The 15651-nt window shown below is 40.6% G+C and overlaps 1 protein-coding gene across 2 annotated transcripts in view; it reads right to left on the bottom strand.

The window, feature by feature from the left end:
- The window catches only part of LOC136856836 (scavenger receptor class B member 1), a 230508-nt gene that overhangs the window by 97150 nt on the left and 117707 nt on the right, over window positions 1–15651 (bottom strand). For both annotated transcript variants that reach the window (XM_067135005.2, XM_068224987.1), the window contains exon 2: window positions 9604–9695. In XM_067135005.2, coding sequence (XP_066991106.2) covers window positions 9604–9695 — 92 coding nt within the window. The remainder of the gene's footprint in view (window positions 1–9603; window positions 9696–15651) is intronic.

The following is a 15651-nucleotide window of genomic DNA, read 5'->3' as shown; positions in this document are numbered from 1 at the left end:
ATATGTCTTATGGTGACGATGGGACAGGAATAGGTTAGGAGTGGGGAAGGAAATGGCCGCGGCCTTAAGGTACAGCCCCAGCATTTGCCCGATGTGAAAATGGGAAACCACGGAAAACCACTTTCAGGGCTGTCGACAGTGGGGTTCTAACCCACTATCTCCCGAATTCTGGATACTGGCCGCACTTAAGCGACTATAGCTATCGAGCTCGGTAATCCGTTTACCCTCGAGGATTGGTTTTTCCTTGACTTAGCGAGGGATCCCACCTCTATCGCCTCAAGGGCAGTGTTCTTGAGCGTGAGACTTTGGGTCAGGGGTACAACTACGGAGGAGGACCAGTACATCGTCCACGCTGCCACACCTGCTCTGCTGAACAGAGGCCTTATAGCGGGATGGGAAGTTTGGAAGGGATCGGCAGGAAAGAGCGAAGAAAGGGCCGTGGCCTTAAGTTAGGTACAATCCCAGGATTTGCCTTGAGGAGAAGTGGAGAACCACGGAAAGCAACTTCGAGGATGACTGAGGCGGGAATTGAACCCTCTCTGCTCAGCTGACCTCCCGAGGCTGAGTAGACCCCGTTCCAGTCCTCGTACCACTTTTCAAATTTCGTGGCAGAGCCGGGAATCGAACCCCGGCCTCCGGCGGTGACAGCTATAAACACTAACCACTACACCACAGAAATGAACATTAGTATTATTAACAATAACAACAAAAATACCAAACGTAAAATTATGACACGTTATATCCATTACACAGGAGAGGACGTACTCTATATTCGTGTGTTGTGAAAGAGATGACGATGTGTACACAAGTGTCCTACATACTTGTACGCTACCTCTTTACTACTAATGTTGTAAGAGCCTGGCTTGTTGGTACTACCAGTCATCAGTGTAAAATCTTGTGAAACATTGCTTTATTTTATGACTGATGTCAAGGAAGTTGACCTCAAGGAGAAAACTAGAGAACAATATACTCGAAGGACGAAGTATTTGTTCATTTTTGGAGCAGAAAGGTCGGAGAATAACTTCTGTTCTGCGTTACATATTCAGGGGTGCTATCATAGGATGAGTAAGGTGTTCTTACTCACCATCCTCCAAACACAAGCTAACAGCTACACGGGCGCACCGCGCAGCAAACTCACTCGGTCACAGATCCTCTGAGGTATCATTCGCAATCGCCACTTCTTGCTTTCCTATCCCTAGTCGTGCATATCGTAGAGTGATGAACTCGTCAAGCTTATCCCTGACTATACCCATAATACTGAAAGAAGCACTCTGACAGTTAGGGCTGAAGGGAGGAGCATTGCACTGCCTTTACACGGTGTTGCCACATTCCAGCATTCCTCTCTCTTCCCTTCGCTTCCGGCTCACTTGTTCGTTCCTTCAGACCGCTCAGAAGTGGGAGGTTTGGCAACTCCAACTCGAGCCGGCCAGCAGGCTTATCTCCATGGCAACCGCAGTGAGCACGCCCTCGTTTCCATGACAACCATACCTCCTACTCCAGGCAGGCAGTAAATGGACCTCACTCTAAGAACTGCCACAATGCTTCTTTCATTATTACGAGCATAGCTGTAGCACATTCACTTAGCATGTGGATGATGACTCTTTTGACTACCCCTCATATTGCTCCCCAGATTGTGAGGCACATAAGTGGACATGCCTCTCCCTGTTAGCGGCTTGTGGTGACGTACTGGCTTCCTTGCTCTCTGTGGCCCGGTGCAGTTTGCTTTGCATTATTGTGGATCTTCATTTGATATCTCCCTTCCGGTATAAAAGAAAACTCAGTACCATTAACATTCAAGAAAAATACTGACAGGCAAACAAAGCCTTTAAAACGTTGCCGGAACGAACTCCCGAGCAACTCTCTACAGCCTATAGAGCTAGTTACCGGCTCTTGGACCTACATGACTGCCACTGATATTTCCCTTATGTTTTACTGTGCCGGAAAAAGGTATAGAAAAAAATCACCATGAGCTATTCTCATGTGAAACCAACCGTGAGTGATAATTGGAGGTTTATGCTTTAGGCCCCCGTGATGTTGTGTCAGACACAGAAGTATTAAAGTGAACTCGACACAGGACATTACAACGACGTCAGTATTCTTGTCAGAATACAATGTTAACCGACTGGAATGCCACGGTTAAAAGGAATGCTATCATATGAAATGCTCGATCGTTGAAAAACGGCACAGTTTCTCACTTTTTCACGAACAGTATTACGCTGGCGTTCTAGCAGTGTCGTGTTCCAGAGATGGATGGAGTGACTGGCCCACCGAGAGTGGTGAACACTCCTCTGCCATTTTCCCTTAATGGTGCACACTCCTCATTCCTATCGCCGCCTTAGAGCAGGTATCGAATAGCTGGAACGCTATGATGAGCCAGTGTGTCACGTACCAGTAATTATCAGATCATATATTAACACAAAAGAACAAATTATCTAACTCCACAGCTAATATTCAGGCAGGCTGGTCTACTGGGGACGCAGCAGTAATCCCATCTATCCAAGATGAGTGGCAGCAGAAGAGACAACGCACATCACAGCAAATAATAGTCAATGTAATGTTCTTGTTGATCAATATTGTGGGCTTTAGATATTGTAGGCCTTCAGATTTAGTTTTCTTCCGACTGTGATATTAGGACATCCAGTGTAAAGGAACTTCTTTTCTTACCTTTCATGACTTCCTCTTGCCTTATTCTTCAAGCGATAGTTCCATTACGATTTCTTTCTCATTTCAGTTATCTTACTATTTTTCCTTGCCAATATGGGCTGATGACTACGTGGCTTTCACTTTCAGTCAATCACGATACAAACCACCAATAACCAGACGAACTCGATTGAACAATACTTCCATGCTACAAATTATCGGCATTGTAATAGACTAAGCAACAGAAGTCTAAATTCGTAAATATCTATGTTAAAATAGCTGGTTCGGTAAAACTGTATAAGACATACATGCTAACTCCATCAAACCACTAAACCCGCTGCATCTCCTGGCCAGAGAGAGGGCGTTAACTTTCCCTCTGTGCATACATGCCAGGAAATTGTACTCTCTATAACTTTTGTTACATAGTTTTTATCGATTGAACCATTAATAAAATATACGTTTGAGAATTAAATTTTTGGCCTTCCCCTAAAATACTACTTCACTCAGAGTGTACAAAATTATTCATAGCCTAAAGTGCCTCTTTCTTCGATGTTCATTAAATTCTCTTCAAACATTTCCTCGTGATGCGCCTACCTAGATAGAGACAGACAGGCGGACAGAGATGATGGAAAATTACATTGTAGTTCCTTCACACTGTAGACACGGCCGATACAGAAATACCATTCTTTTTTTAATTCTCAACAATGTACTGACAAAACTCTTATTTTATACATATAGATTTTCCCGTAGATATCTCGCCAACTGTACGTCTGTATGTAAGTCGTTACGTCAATGGGTGCATCTTTAGAACATGCAATGTTACGGTATAATTGTGTATCTATTTATTACTGAAACGTTCATGACATTAAGTATAACTTACAGTTACTATGTAGCTAAGATTCCCCGAGTTATTTGACTTAACAAATTCAACACCATAGCAGGCGGTTAAAAATTCAGAGCATAACAAATGTCAACTTCCTCAAATTTGGATAACCAAGGGTCAAACAAAAAAATGAAAAAGTTATACAAATATTCCTATACTGTAGTTCGTGAGCTAAAAAAACAGATCCTTTGACTCGTCTTGCCGCCAATAAGCGGTTAAATCTGTGTAATTATCCAGATATGATAACACAAATAATTCTACAGTACTATTTTGCTATTTGCTTTATGTAGCACCGACACAGATAGGTCTTATGGCGACGATGGGATAGGAAAGGCCTAGGAATGTGAAGGAAGCGGCCGTGGCCTTAATTGCCTGGTGTGCCAGGGCTGCCGACAGTGGGGTTCGAACCCACTATCTCCCGGATGAAATCTTTTTTTTGCTAGGGGCTTTACGTCGCACCGACACAGATAGGTCTTATGGCGACGATGGGATAGGAAAGGTCTAGGAGCTGGAAGGAAGCGGCCGTGGCCTTAATTAAGGTACAGCCCCAGCATTTGCCTGGTGTGAAAATGGGACACCACGGAAAACCATCTTCAGGGCTGCCGATAGTGGGATTCGAACCTACTATCTCCCGGATGCAAGCTCACAGCCGCGCGCCTCTACGCGCACGGCCAACTCGCCCGGTATTCTACAACACAAAATTATGAAGACCATCAGCTCACCGATATAGACCTAAAATGATTTACCATCTTACAAACCCATACAGGTCTTCGGTGACACTAGGGTAGGAAAGGGCTAGAACTGGGAAAATTTCGACCGTGTCCTTAATTAAGGTACAATTGCAGCACTTGTCTGTTGTGAAATGAGAAACGACGGAAAAATATATTCAGGGCTGCCGACAGCAGGATTTGAACCCACCCCTCCGGATGCAAGCTTTGAGCTACATGACCTTGTAATCATCTCCCTCAGTGTTATCGATCCTAATTTTATAACATATGTTTATCAGACGTGACCAGCGTATTAAGTTCACTATGTATAATACAGGAGGAAATATAATATGTGAACAATAGGAATAATTGAAATTACTTGAGTAATTATTGTTTGTTGTAATTCGTAACGCTCTTCGTTTTATTTCTTACGCGTAGAGGTCATTTTGAATTTCTGAATTGTATAGGTATTCATGTAACCGCAATTACATTTATTCTGTATTCAGTGAACCCTGACCCCTAATCACGATGTATGTGTAACGTGTTATGAAGAGATGTTCTCGTGATACGTCAGTGTAAAATATGAGTGAGATTTGCACGGCACTCATCTGAGGCACGAATGTGTCTGATCACGTATGAAGAGATTCTTGGAATTCAGCATGAGAAACTGCGTCCTTCATTACTGACGAGACATTCACTCTAACCTCCTCAGACCCAAGGAAAATATGTAATCTTAATTATTTTTTTTAGATTTCTTTTTTAGTATTCAAGTGAAGAAACTATTAGGAATTCAGGAATACAGGTTTCAATATTTTAGGATGACTTCCTCTTGGGTAATTGCATGTGCCCTACAGGGGATGTTAGGTTTTTATGCAATAAATTCACATAAGACATGTTTTATTTAATTAATTCGTCAGACAATGCTATAGATACTTAAAAATAACGCTAATAATACTGACTGGAACATGCACAACCGGAAAATGAAAAGTGGCGCAGTTTGTCAATAATTGACCACCTGTTCTCAAGACAAAGAGTTCGATCTCGGCCGAGGTTATACCTGCAAATGTATTGCTACGACGTTTAAACATTTAGTGTTTCTCGTCATGCCTGTGCTGCTAATTGTTGCGGGGGCGATCCGAAAATAAGAATACAATATTTTCCGACTATTTACGGAGAGAAGAGAAGACATTGGTGATGAAGAACATAGCGGTCGACACACAGGACAACGCTCGATGTGTCGATGGCATGATTAAAGAGGGCAGGCGATTGATATTGCGTAAGGTAGGTACGAGGTTGGATATTTGCAGGTAAAGGCTTGGCTTCGATAACAGAATATCAATTTCCGTGAGATAGTCATCCTCATGAAGTGTTGGAAGTGTTTAGAAGAGCAATGAGCCCCTTTATATTCACATAATATGCAATATCTACTGGAATTTACAGGCATTATATTCTTATTTTCCGATCCATTCTCATATAATAAAGAAGGTCGAATTCCTCTGGCCCATCTGCAACTAAATCGAAAAAAACAGTTCAGCTCACAATCGTGTAACATCTTCCCGTTCGTCAACAGATAATATTATAAGTGTCCACTGCAGCCAATTTCGTAAGTAATGTCATTGGCATACTGTAAATATATTGTACGACATGCGAAAACACTCATATCTCTACTCTCAAATCTTATCTGTTTAATCTCGGCAGATATCTAAGTGTTAAGCAAGACTAACATTTCTAGTCCCCGAGTTCCTTCCAGAACCTAATCTTTCTCCCAAAGGCATCCAAATTGTGAGCATGGAGTGATGACCATGGGTGCGACTTGAGTTAGGAATTATTTTCTCTTCTGCATGCCAGACTGCCCATTTTCGCCATTCCTATCCAATTCCTCTTGATCATCTCATGTCTTCCGACGCGGTGTAGCTGTAAGTTGTTCTTTTTTTTTTTTTTTTTTTTTGCTAGTTGTTTTACGTCGCACCGACACAGATAGGTCTTATGGCAACGATGGGATAGATAAGGCCTAGGAATTGGAAGGAAGCGGCCGTGGCCTTAATTAAGGTACAGCCCCGGCATTTGCCTGGTGTGAAAATGGGAAACCATGGAAAACCATCTTCAGGGCTGCCGACAGTGGGGCTCGAACCCACTATTTCCCGATTACTGGATACTGGCCGCACTTAAGCGACTGCAGCTATCGAGCTCGGTAGCTGTAAGTTGTAAGCTTGCATTCGGTAGGAGGTGTGTCCCTACCATCAGCAGCCCTGAAGATGGCTTTCCATCGTTACCCATTTTCGCCGGGCTATACCTTTATTAAGGCTAAGACCGCTTTCATCACTGTCGTAGCCCTGCCTTCTCCCACTGTCACCGTAAGGCCTGTCTGAATCGGTGTGACGTAAAACCATCAGCAAAAAAATCTTTCTCCTATGAATAATGTTGGGCTGATAACCCCATAGATCAATATTCACCACTCAGTCAAATTCCCACATACCATAGCACAAATAAAATCAAAAACAGTATAACGAGCATATACTAGTTGTTTATTTTAATTTTATTTTAATGAAAGGTATACTACAGAGAACATGTCTCCAATTGCAGTATACTTGATAACTTTAAAATATAGCAGTACATATACTAAATAATTGTATTAATGATGATGATGATGATGATGATGATGATATTTATATAGGGTTAACTGGCCGAGGCGGTAAAGGCGTGCTCGGTTCGCCCGGAAGGACGTAGGTTCGAGTCCCCGTCAGGAAGTCGTAAAATTTAAGAAACGAGATTTCCACTTTCGGAGGTGCATATGGCCCCGAGGTTCACTCAGCCTACACCAAAAATGAGTACCAGGTTAATTCATGGGGGGAAAAGGCGGCCGGGCGTAGAGCTAACCACTCTACCCCATCACGTGCCGAGGTTAACAATAGTGGAAGCCTTTACCTTCCATTCCTCCAAGGGCCTTCATGGCCTGTACGGGGATGTCTTTGACTTTTACTTTGACATATTGGTCTTATTATCATATAAGCCATGATTTCGAAAACAATAACAATAAATGTAACATTTGTCTAAATTCGTTACAGATTATTATTGCCTTTTTAAGGAATTCTCATTTTGAATGCTTTGAAATGATTATATTTATTTCTTGCTTAACGGTCGCGACGTATCCACACGTTCGCCTACATGCTGGTCTGCTTGGTTCCCGGAAACAGACTGGATGGAATTACAGACAATTACATCATTAGACGACCTCTGTACCCAACAATTAGTCTATTAGTTGCAAAGAATTTCCAGGAAAAATAACTCAACAAATGTATGTTATGTAGCTCTGTTCGTCCCCAGTCAGGTGGACTGCACCTGTAACCCACCTCCGTACTTCAATAATCCGGACACAAGAGAGCTCATGTTGAAACAAAACTCAGAGACTAGCATGAATATTAACGTGTCCTCCAATTTACAAGTTAACACTAAAAAATTCTGGAATATTATCAAAGATAATAATTATGCTAGTTATCAACTATAACTAATCGTCACCGTAATTTGGTAGTCGAAACAGATCAAATCAAATCAAATCAAAATCTCTTTATTTGCAAATGAGGCGTCTACCTCGGTGGCAAATGGTACACTATAATACATTATTGTCAAGCACTAAATTTTAAATTAACAAGAGAAGAAAAAAATTCTAGAATACAATAATATACAATTTATGAAACAATGTTTTTTCTATTAAACAAACAGATCATCCTTAATAAATTTATATTGTTTACAAAATTCTACTTATAATATCTCCTATACTTACAAACATAGTCAACTCATATACAGTATGTGGAATTACTTCAAATAATACTATGCAACTGGTATAAGATTAAAATTTACATTGCATTTATTTACTTTTTTTTTTACCCATTTTGGAACCTAAGTAGCATAACGACCTGCTGCGTCTTAACCAGAGCCCCCTTTTGCCTCCACTTTTCAGAGTTCCTGAAGGGCCTTCACAGCTATCATAGCGGTCCCAGAGCCCTCAAAGTCCCCACTGTACTTCACCCCTACAGGCAGTCCCCTACTTTGGCTGTCCAAACTCCATAGACCAGGGGATAGAATTAATTTTTTTAACACACATTTTTTATTTACAATAGCCTGCACTGGTCGAATGCCCTCTAACATTTCATTTATTTTCCCTGTTGCTGCTTATTCTCTTCTTGAATACCTGTACAGATAACAGACACCCTGTGGGTAGGGATAGTAGAATGCACCCACAGTATCTCCTGCCTGCGGTATGAGGCTTCGGCATCTGAAAGGGACTCCTATCTTGGAGGCTTAGACTGGCAACCACGGGGCTCCTAGCTGAGTCTGGCGTTGCTTCCCCTTGTACCCATCTTCTCAATTTCAGGACATCCCTTGGTCAACTCTTGTTTCTTATGGTCCCAACGGTTTTAAGTTTATGAGCCTTAAAGTGTCCCTCATTTTCACGCCCTTTTGGGCTTCTCATTTTCTTTTTCGAAATGGAGTTCTCTTTTATTGTTTCATCTGAATAGTATGAAGAGAGGATGGTTGCCTAATTGTGCTTTCTCTTAAAACAGTCATCACCACCACCACCCAGAACAGTAGCTTCTTCAGGCAAGCCTCCAATGGAGATGAACTACATGTACCATCGTGGCCAAATACCAGCCCTCCTGCCATTTTTAAATATTTGGCATTACCTGGAATCTAAGCCGAGCCTTCGCGGCCGGTGGCTAATAATGCTGACCGTTGTACTACGGAGGAGGACATAATAATAATAATAATAATAATAATAATAATAATAATAATAATAATAATAATGGTTTTACGTCCGAACAACTACTTTTGCAGCTTATGGACACGCCAAAGTGCCTCCATTTTATCCCGCATGAGCACCTTCAAATATCACCAGGCTCAGCCGGGATCAAACTCATTAGCTTGGGACCAGAAGGCCAGTGCTTTCCCATCTGAGCCAATCAGCCCAACACAATGAATTTAGTTCTAGTTTGAGAGACTCGTGTGATATACACTTGGAGAAAAGTAACACAATTTAAAAAAGAAAATTAAAATCCAATTCTCAGCCATTCTTGGAGCGATTTTTCAGGATTTTCCATTATATTTCCGAAGAACTTTAAGATGGTACCTAATAACCTTGTCCCATTAACTGCAAACAAGTACGAACGCCATGCATCTTGTATATAATGTCCCAAATGGCTTAAATGAGATAACAAAAACAAATGTAACATAATCTTCAAACAAATATGCATACTGTATTTATAGTAAGGAATAATAAATAACACTGAAATGTCATTGAAAGGAATAAAGAACATGGCCGACTGTAAATAACCTTTACATTCACAACATCACATTTATAGCAACGTCATCGCTCACCTCGTTCATGAGGACGTCGAACGGAGTCCAGATGAAGGTTACAATTCCAAAGAACATATTCAGAATCCCACCAACAATCAGGAAAATGACACCTGCAAACAAGAATTACAATCATATTAGTATTGAATATAGATACATTCTTACTTGTAGATCAAGCTAGTTAAATAGCTTTCCCAGAAGTCAATTCAGTCACCATATGAATTGAGTAACTATTAATGGTACTTCCCAGAATGTCACTGAATAACATAGTCAGGCCTAGTTCTGTTCCACGATAGATAAACGTAATTTTTGGTATTGATGCATCAGATCTTTAACTGTATTTGTTTCTAAACAATGATCAGTCTCCTAATGAGCATATTACTATAGTCAAAATCGAATTATGCATTTGAGATTGAGAATCTGTAATTTCAAAAGAACACACGTTTTGCGTAGCACCATGAACTCCAAAGACTGAAAGTTCAAAAATAGCACTATATTTCACGTTCTATGACAAGGGTCCGATTATCTTTCATTACCGTCTTTTTTCAAAGTACTTAATAAAGTTGCGGTCTGGAACCAATAGACATAGTTTAATATTCAAGGAATTAGGATTATATAAACCATAATACTCTCAAACTCAAGAAGGGTGCAGTTATTCAGCTTAACAGTAATGCCAAAAGTTAGACAAAACACATCTCCTCCACTAAAATGGTACATTATAGAGTTAATAATAATAATAATAATAATAATAATAATAATAATAATAATAATAAAAATAATAATGTTACTGCAAATGGTCAATATCTTTCAAATCTAAGCTAAGAGAGTAATTCGACCTGAAGCTCAATATGCAGCAGAATGTCTCTCAATGAATAAGAAAGATCTGGCAGAACAACTAGAAGCCAATGAAAGGAAGATTCTAAGGGAGATCTTGGCCCAGTAAATGAAAATGGATAATATAGGAGAAGGTGCAATCATGAACTATATCTGCATATGGAGAAAATAATAGGAATAGAAAGAGGATTTCTTTCTATGGTCAAAAGCAAAGCAAAGTCACCTCCGTGCAGGCCATCAAGACCCTTGGAAGAGTGGAAGGTAAAGGCTTCCACTATTGTAAACCTCGGCACGTGATAGGGTACAGTGATTAGCTTTACGCCCGGACGCCTTTGCCCCCAGGAATTAACCTGGTACTCATTTTTTATGTATGCTGAGTGAACCTCAGGGCTATATGCAGTTCCGGAAGTGTAAATCTCGTTTCTACCGACACGAGTCTGACTTAATTGGGTACCTTCAAATACGACCGGATTGAGCCGGAATCGAACCCGCTAACTTGAGCTCAGAAGGCCAGCGCTCTACCGTCTGAGCTACCCAGCCTGGCAGAGCGTTGATAACTAAAGGTTCAAAGTTCACATAATATTATTAATTATTAACCATTCACCCAGGGTGAAAAGTTACTTTTTTGATGTAACAATTTGTTGAAATGAACTCATTTGTTGTAAGCAATTTTCAGTAAGTGTCATGAGTGTTCACTAGTTAAATATGATCTAAATTTGTTCATTCCTGAAAGTGAAGATCCCCAAGTTTATGTTCAATTAAATAGCGTACATAATTTTCGTACCAATTTCAGAAGCCGGGGATATTTGCTTGTACAGACATATTTTCGCGGATATTATTCATAGTTAATGACCGAAGGTACTCTATTGAGCGTCTCTTTCAAAACCTCATCTTCATAGAATAAAATGACCTCCAGTTGTATGGGGGTCTTTCCTGCTATTGAAAACTACTTTCGCTTCGCTAGTGTATTCGCTGATAAAATAAAAATAGGTAATATCTGTGAATTAAGTTAGTAAAATAGAACAGTGAACAAAGCAATTTTTTACTTAAATTTAAGTTTATCTTCATTGTTTGACCCGTCCAGGAGGCGAAGTTGTACGGTTCGGATTTGGCCCAGGAAGCGGCAACTGGCCATTAAAGCTCATGAATTTTCGTTTAGAAATTTTCAACATTTAATATTTGAAGAAGGTTCCTGCAGCCATCGATCTTTGGTCAGAATTAAACAAACTTTTCTCAATTTCAGTAAATGTGAACATGAAGCTTCTCGGCAGACATTCCACCACATTGTAATGATCATATCCCTCGTGACTATATCTTGGAAAGGCGGTCGTGGCTCGAATCCTGGTCAATGTATGCGAGTTTTCTGAAATTATTATGTCCCTGCGGTTTGTACTACACTTAATATTGCAGGTCCCGTGGCAGTGATTACAACATCAACAGGCAAGTAAAAATTACAAGCTTGCCTGCTTCCTTGCTTTCTATCTTTGAGATATATTCCCCATTAAGGCTACAATCCCTGAAATAAATAATTTCATAACATCACCCAAATTCGTATGACACATTCCATATAAACAGCATAATGGTCAATCAAAATTTCATTCTATTGGTCTGTCAATTAGATTCTCACCAAGCTCAATTTTCTACTTTGCCACAGACCTGATACCGGTTAGATGGTATGGAACTATGTTACCAGATCCAAAGAGATAGCATACCTCAGTCTGGTATATTGTAGTAATTACATTCGGATAGAATTTTCGTCTTCAAGAAAGAAGAACTTGTCTGTAGTCCTGGGGATTATAATTCCGTTGTTTTGTCCATAAACATTAATCCACCATTACCATCCATAGCAGACCTTCTTTACTTTCACTCTATGGTCCGAAATGTAAAGGAGAAATTTTAAATTTAGGTTGGCCATTAGAATAACTTGGTAGACTTGTTGTTGTTGTTGTTGTTGTTTTTATGATGTTCCTGCTGTTAAATTTAGCAATTAGGAGCATCATATGTACTTGTTGTTTGCAAATATAAGCTGAAAGTTTTCTAATTATGCCTATACTGTTGGATAAAGAGACTACATAAGGTTGAAAAATCTAACTTGGCTTCTAAATCTTCTCATTTTAGTTTCTTGCCAAGCACAAGTATGTGAGTAGTCCGTTTTTTTCTTCACTGGGTCCAAATTCATCTCCTAAATTTCAGTCTTCAATTTTTTCTCGTTAAATTTATTTGGCACAAAAGTTCGTTCCAGGATACAAGGACAAAAACTGTTATATAGCTAGCGGAGAAAGACTCTCGTTATAAATTGTTCCGGCATTGAGTGGACAGGTTTCAGTTCAACTTGAGCGGTGTGTGAATCTAATGATCCTGTGTGCCTTCTATATACAATAACTGTAATTAAACACCTAATACTCGTGGATCACTGGGATGAGTAGCTCAGATCAGAGTGCTGGCCTTCTGACTTCAGTTGGTGTGTTCGATTCCAGTTCAGTCTGGTGATGTTTGAAGGTGCTCAAATACGTCAGTCTCGTAACGGTAGATAACGAGTATATAAAAGAAATCCTAAGAGACTATTTTTCGGCACTTTAGAGCCTGAAAATCGTTAAGTTGGACGTAAAATAAATACCAATATTATTTATCCTCATGAACTTATATTTAGTAACGAGTGTCCATTCTGCGTCGCGAGTTACAGTTCTCAGAGAGAGATATTCGTGCTCAGCTCTGCAGTCTGCAACGAACTTAAGTTTATACACTGATTTTAAATTACTTGTGTTGCTCTTCTTTAAGACATATTCAACGTAAAAACTCCTAAAAAATTCGAAAAGAAGAGCTATTTATTATCGTCAATAGTCAGATGGTACGCTTATTAACTGCACTTGGTTCTCCCAACGTTCACATAATATAAAATATATATAAAAAATTGTGAGACACATGTCCTAACATCCTTTCCCCCAAAGCGACATATATTTGTATCCCTAAACCACTCCTAACGAAGCTTTCTCGGTAAAAAGAAAGTTGTGAGGGCGGACCCTCATTAACACCGGCCACCGAAAATTGCGGGATTGCCAAAGTTATCTCTTCAAATAATATTTTTTAAATTGTTATCAGTATATGTTTGTGTGTTGTCGGCAATGGCGGAGTCGCTGGAGATGGTGCCGGTGGTGTGGAGAGAGTTTTTGTTGGCTACTGTGATGGCTAATTTCATGGAGTGGAAGACAATTCGAATACTAGACCTTCAAATCATAGAGCATCGGCGATGTCACGGAAAGTAGTTATAGAGAGTGGAATCACTTAAGCAAACTGTAATTAAACGTGGCGACGATTGTTCATCAGAAATATTGATAATGAATTGCAGATGAAACTGATGCAGGTATTTACGCAGTGAAATATTTTCTCTCTGATATAATAAAAATTCACAAACAGATGAATTACTGGAAAGTTGGCAACTCTGTTTAATTTAATTCTTCGCCACCTACTTGGCAAGGGTGTGAATTGAGATAGCTATGGAACGTAGAAAGAGGTTCAGGCATGTCTTTCACTACATACAGAGAGGTAGATCAGCCGTTTAAATTAGTTTATTCAACCCGTAGTTCATAGCCAACCTAATGATATCTGACCATGTTCTTATACAGCATTAGTACACTGACATGTTTGGGTTTAAGCTCGACAACATAGAATCGTTAGCGCCAATGGTAATTCAATAACAGAAACTGTATTGTATGCATAAAGCGATCACACGAACACTTACATCAGGGCCTCTCAAACTCCCAAAATCTCACGCGTGCAAATCGAGGCGCAAGAGCTCCGTGCACTGTGCATCGCTCCCGTTCGGCACGGCTCGGACCAACGCTTCGTCTCTGGGCTACTCGGCTAAGCTCGGCTCAACTCGGCTCAATTCGGCTCGGATTTGGAGCGCTAAGCAGCAAGTGAGGAAGAGGGAGAGAGGGGGAGCGAGCGAGACAGGCGTGGGGAAAGAGAGAGACAGCGCTATTGTTCCAAATCGAGGAGTGGGGGGTCTGCACTCTGGTCAACCAAGCAAAGTCGTCTTTTGCACCGTGCACAGTGCATGCACCAAGCGCATGCACCCTGAGAGGCCCTGACTTACATTATAACAGCAATCATACATTAAACCTATAAAAAAACTCGTGTCCTCATCGCGAGGTGTTGCAGCTCTTTCCAGGCACACCCCGCATTGGAGGTGAGCTGCATGTACCATTTCAACCACGTACCAGCCCTCCTGCCAATCCTTAAATTCCTCGCAGTACCGAGAATCGAACCCGGGCCCCCGAGGACGGCAGCCAATAACACTAACCGTTACACTACGGAGGCGGACATTAAACCTATGAAGAGGTACTTATATAGCCGGCCAACTTCCTACTGATGACTGATTCTCGCCGTATCTAAGGCGGTAAGCACAAGAAACTAGGCCGTGCAGGGGCAAGTTGAATTCCCAGGCAGTACCCCATTCTTAATGTCTATTATGGATACCTACCTCCTTATTTTCAAATAATGAATTCTTACTTGGCCATAAAAAGGTCTGTTTGTATCGAATTTTACGTGGCGCCATTCTTATGAAATCTTGATTTACCCGAAAAGCAGACTGTTGATAAAATTGCAGTATCATTGGTCACTGTGTAATGTCTATTAACAAAATGCTCCCAAAACGCTGAAGTCAAATCGTCGAGCTCCTGATGTACTGCAGATGATAGGGGTGAAATTCATTGTTGCGAATACTCATAAAACAAATGACCGGCTGATGTTTGGAAGGGAAAAGTATTTCTTCATTATGATGTGACGTTATAGGAGCATCTCGAACAGGAGGTTTCCTCTCCAGTGTCCCAGATGCACAAAAAGCTTCCATCAAGATTACAAAATCTATTGGCTTCTCTCAGAAAATCTCTTGTGATACATACGAGGAATGAGTACACTCACGATTATCTATAGATTAATAAGATATCGACGTACTCGTGATTGGAACACATCGCGACTGTAGATTAATAACAACAATTTTGCTTGTTTCCACTGGAAAAGTTACGGAACAAGCTTTGTATCGAGACCATTTTTCGTAAGGATTCATTTTATGCGGCTTAACATAACACCGTGTTATCGTTTCAAAGGAGACGCTCTGCCGTACACAAAGCAGTTAATAAATTCAGAACTATATGCACAGAGTAGGATTAGACCCACGGATCTACCTCTAGATATTCAAGACGACAGGTGACAGGATCACAGAACGCACTACTA

The sequence above is a fragment of the Anabrus simplex genome, chromosome 1, assembly GCF_040414725.1.
Source record: "Anabrus simplex isolate iqAnaSimp1 chromosome 1, ASM4041472v1, whole genome shotgun sequence".
NCBI classification, from domain to species: Eukaryota; Metazoa; Arthropoda; class Insecta; order Orthoptera; family Tettigoniidae; genus Anabrus; species Anabrus simplex.
The sequence above is the reverse complement of the archived record's forward strand: the minus strand, read 5'-3'. Positions and strand labels throughout refer to the sequence as shown.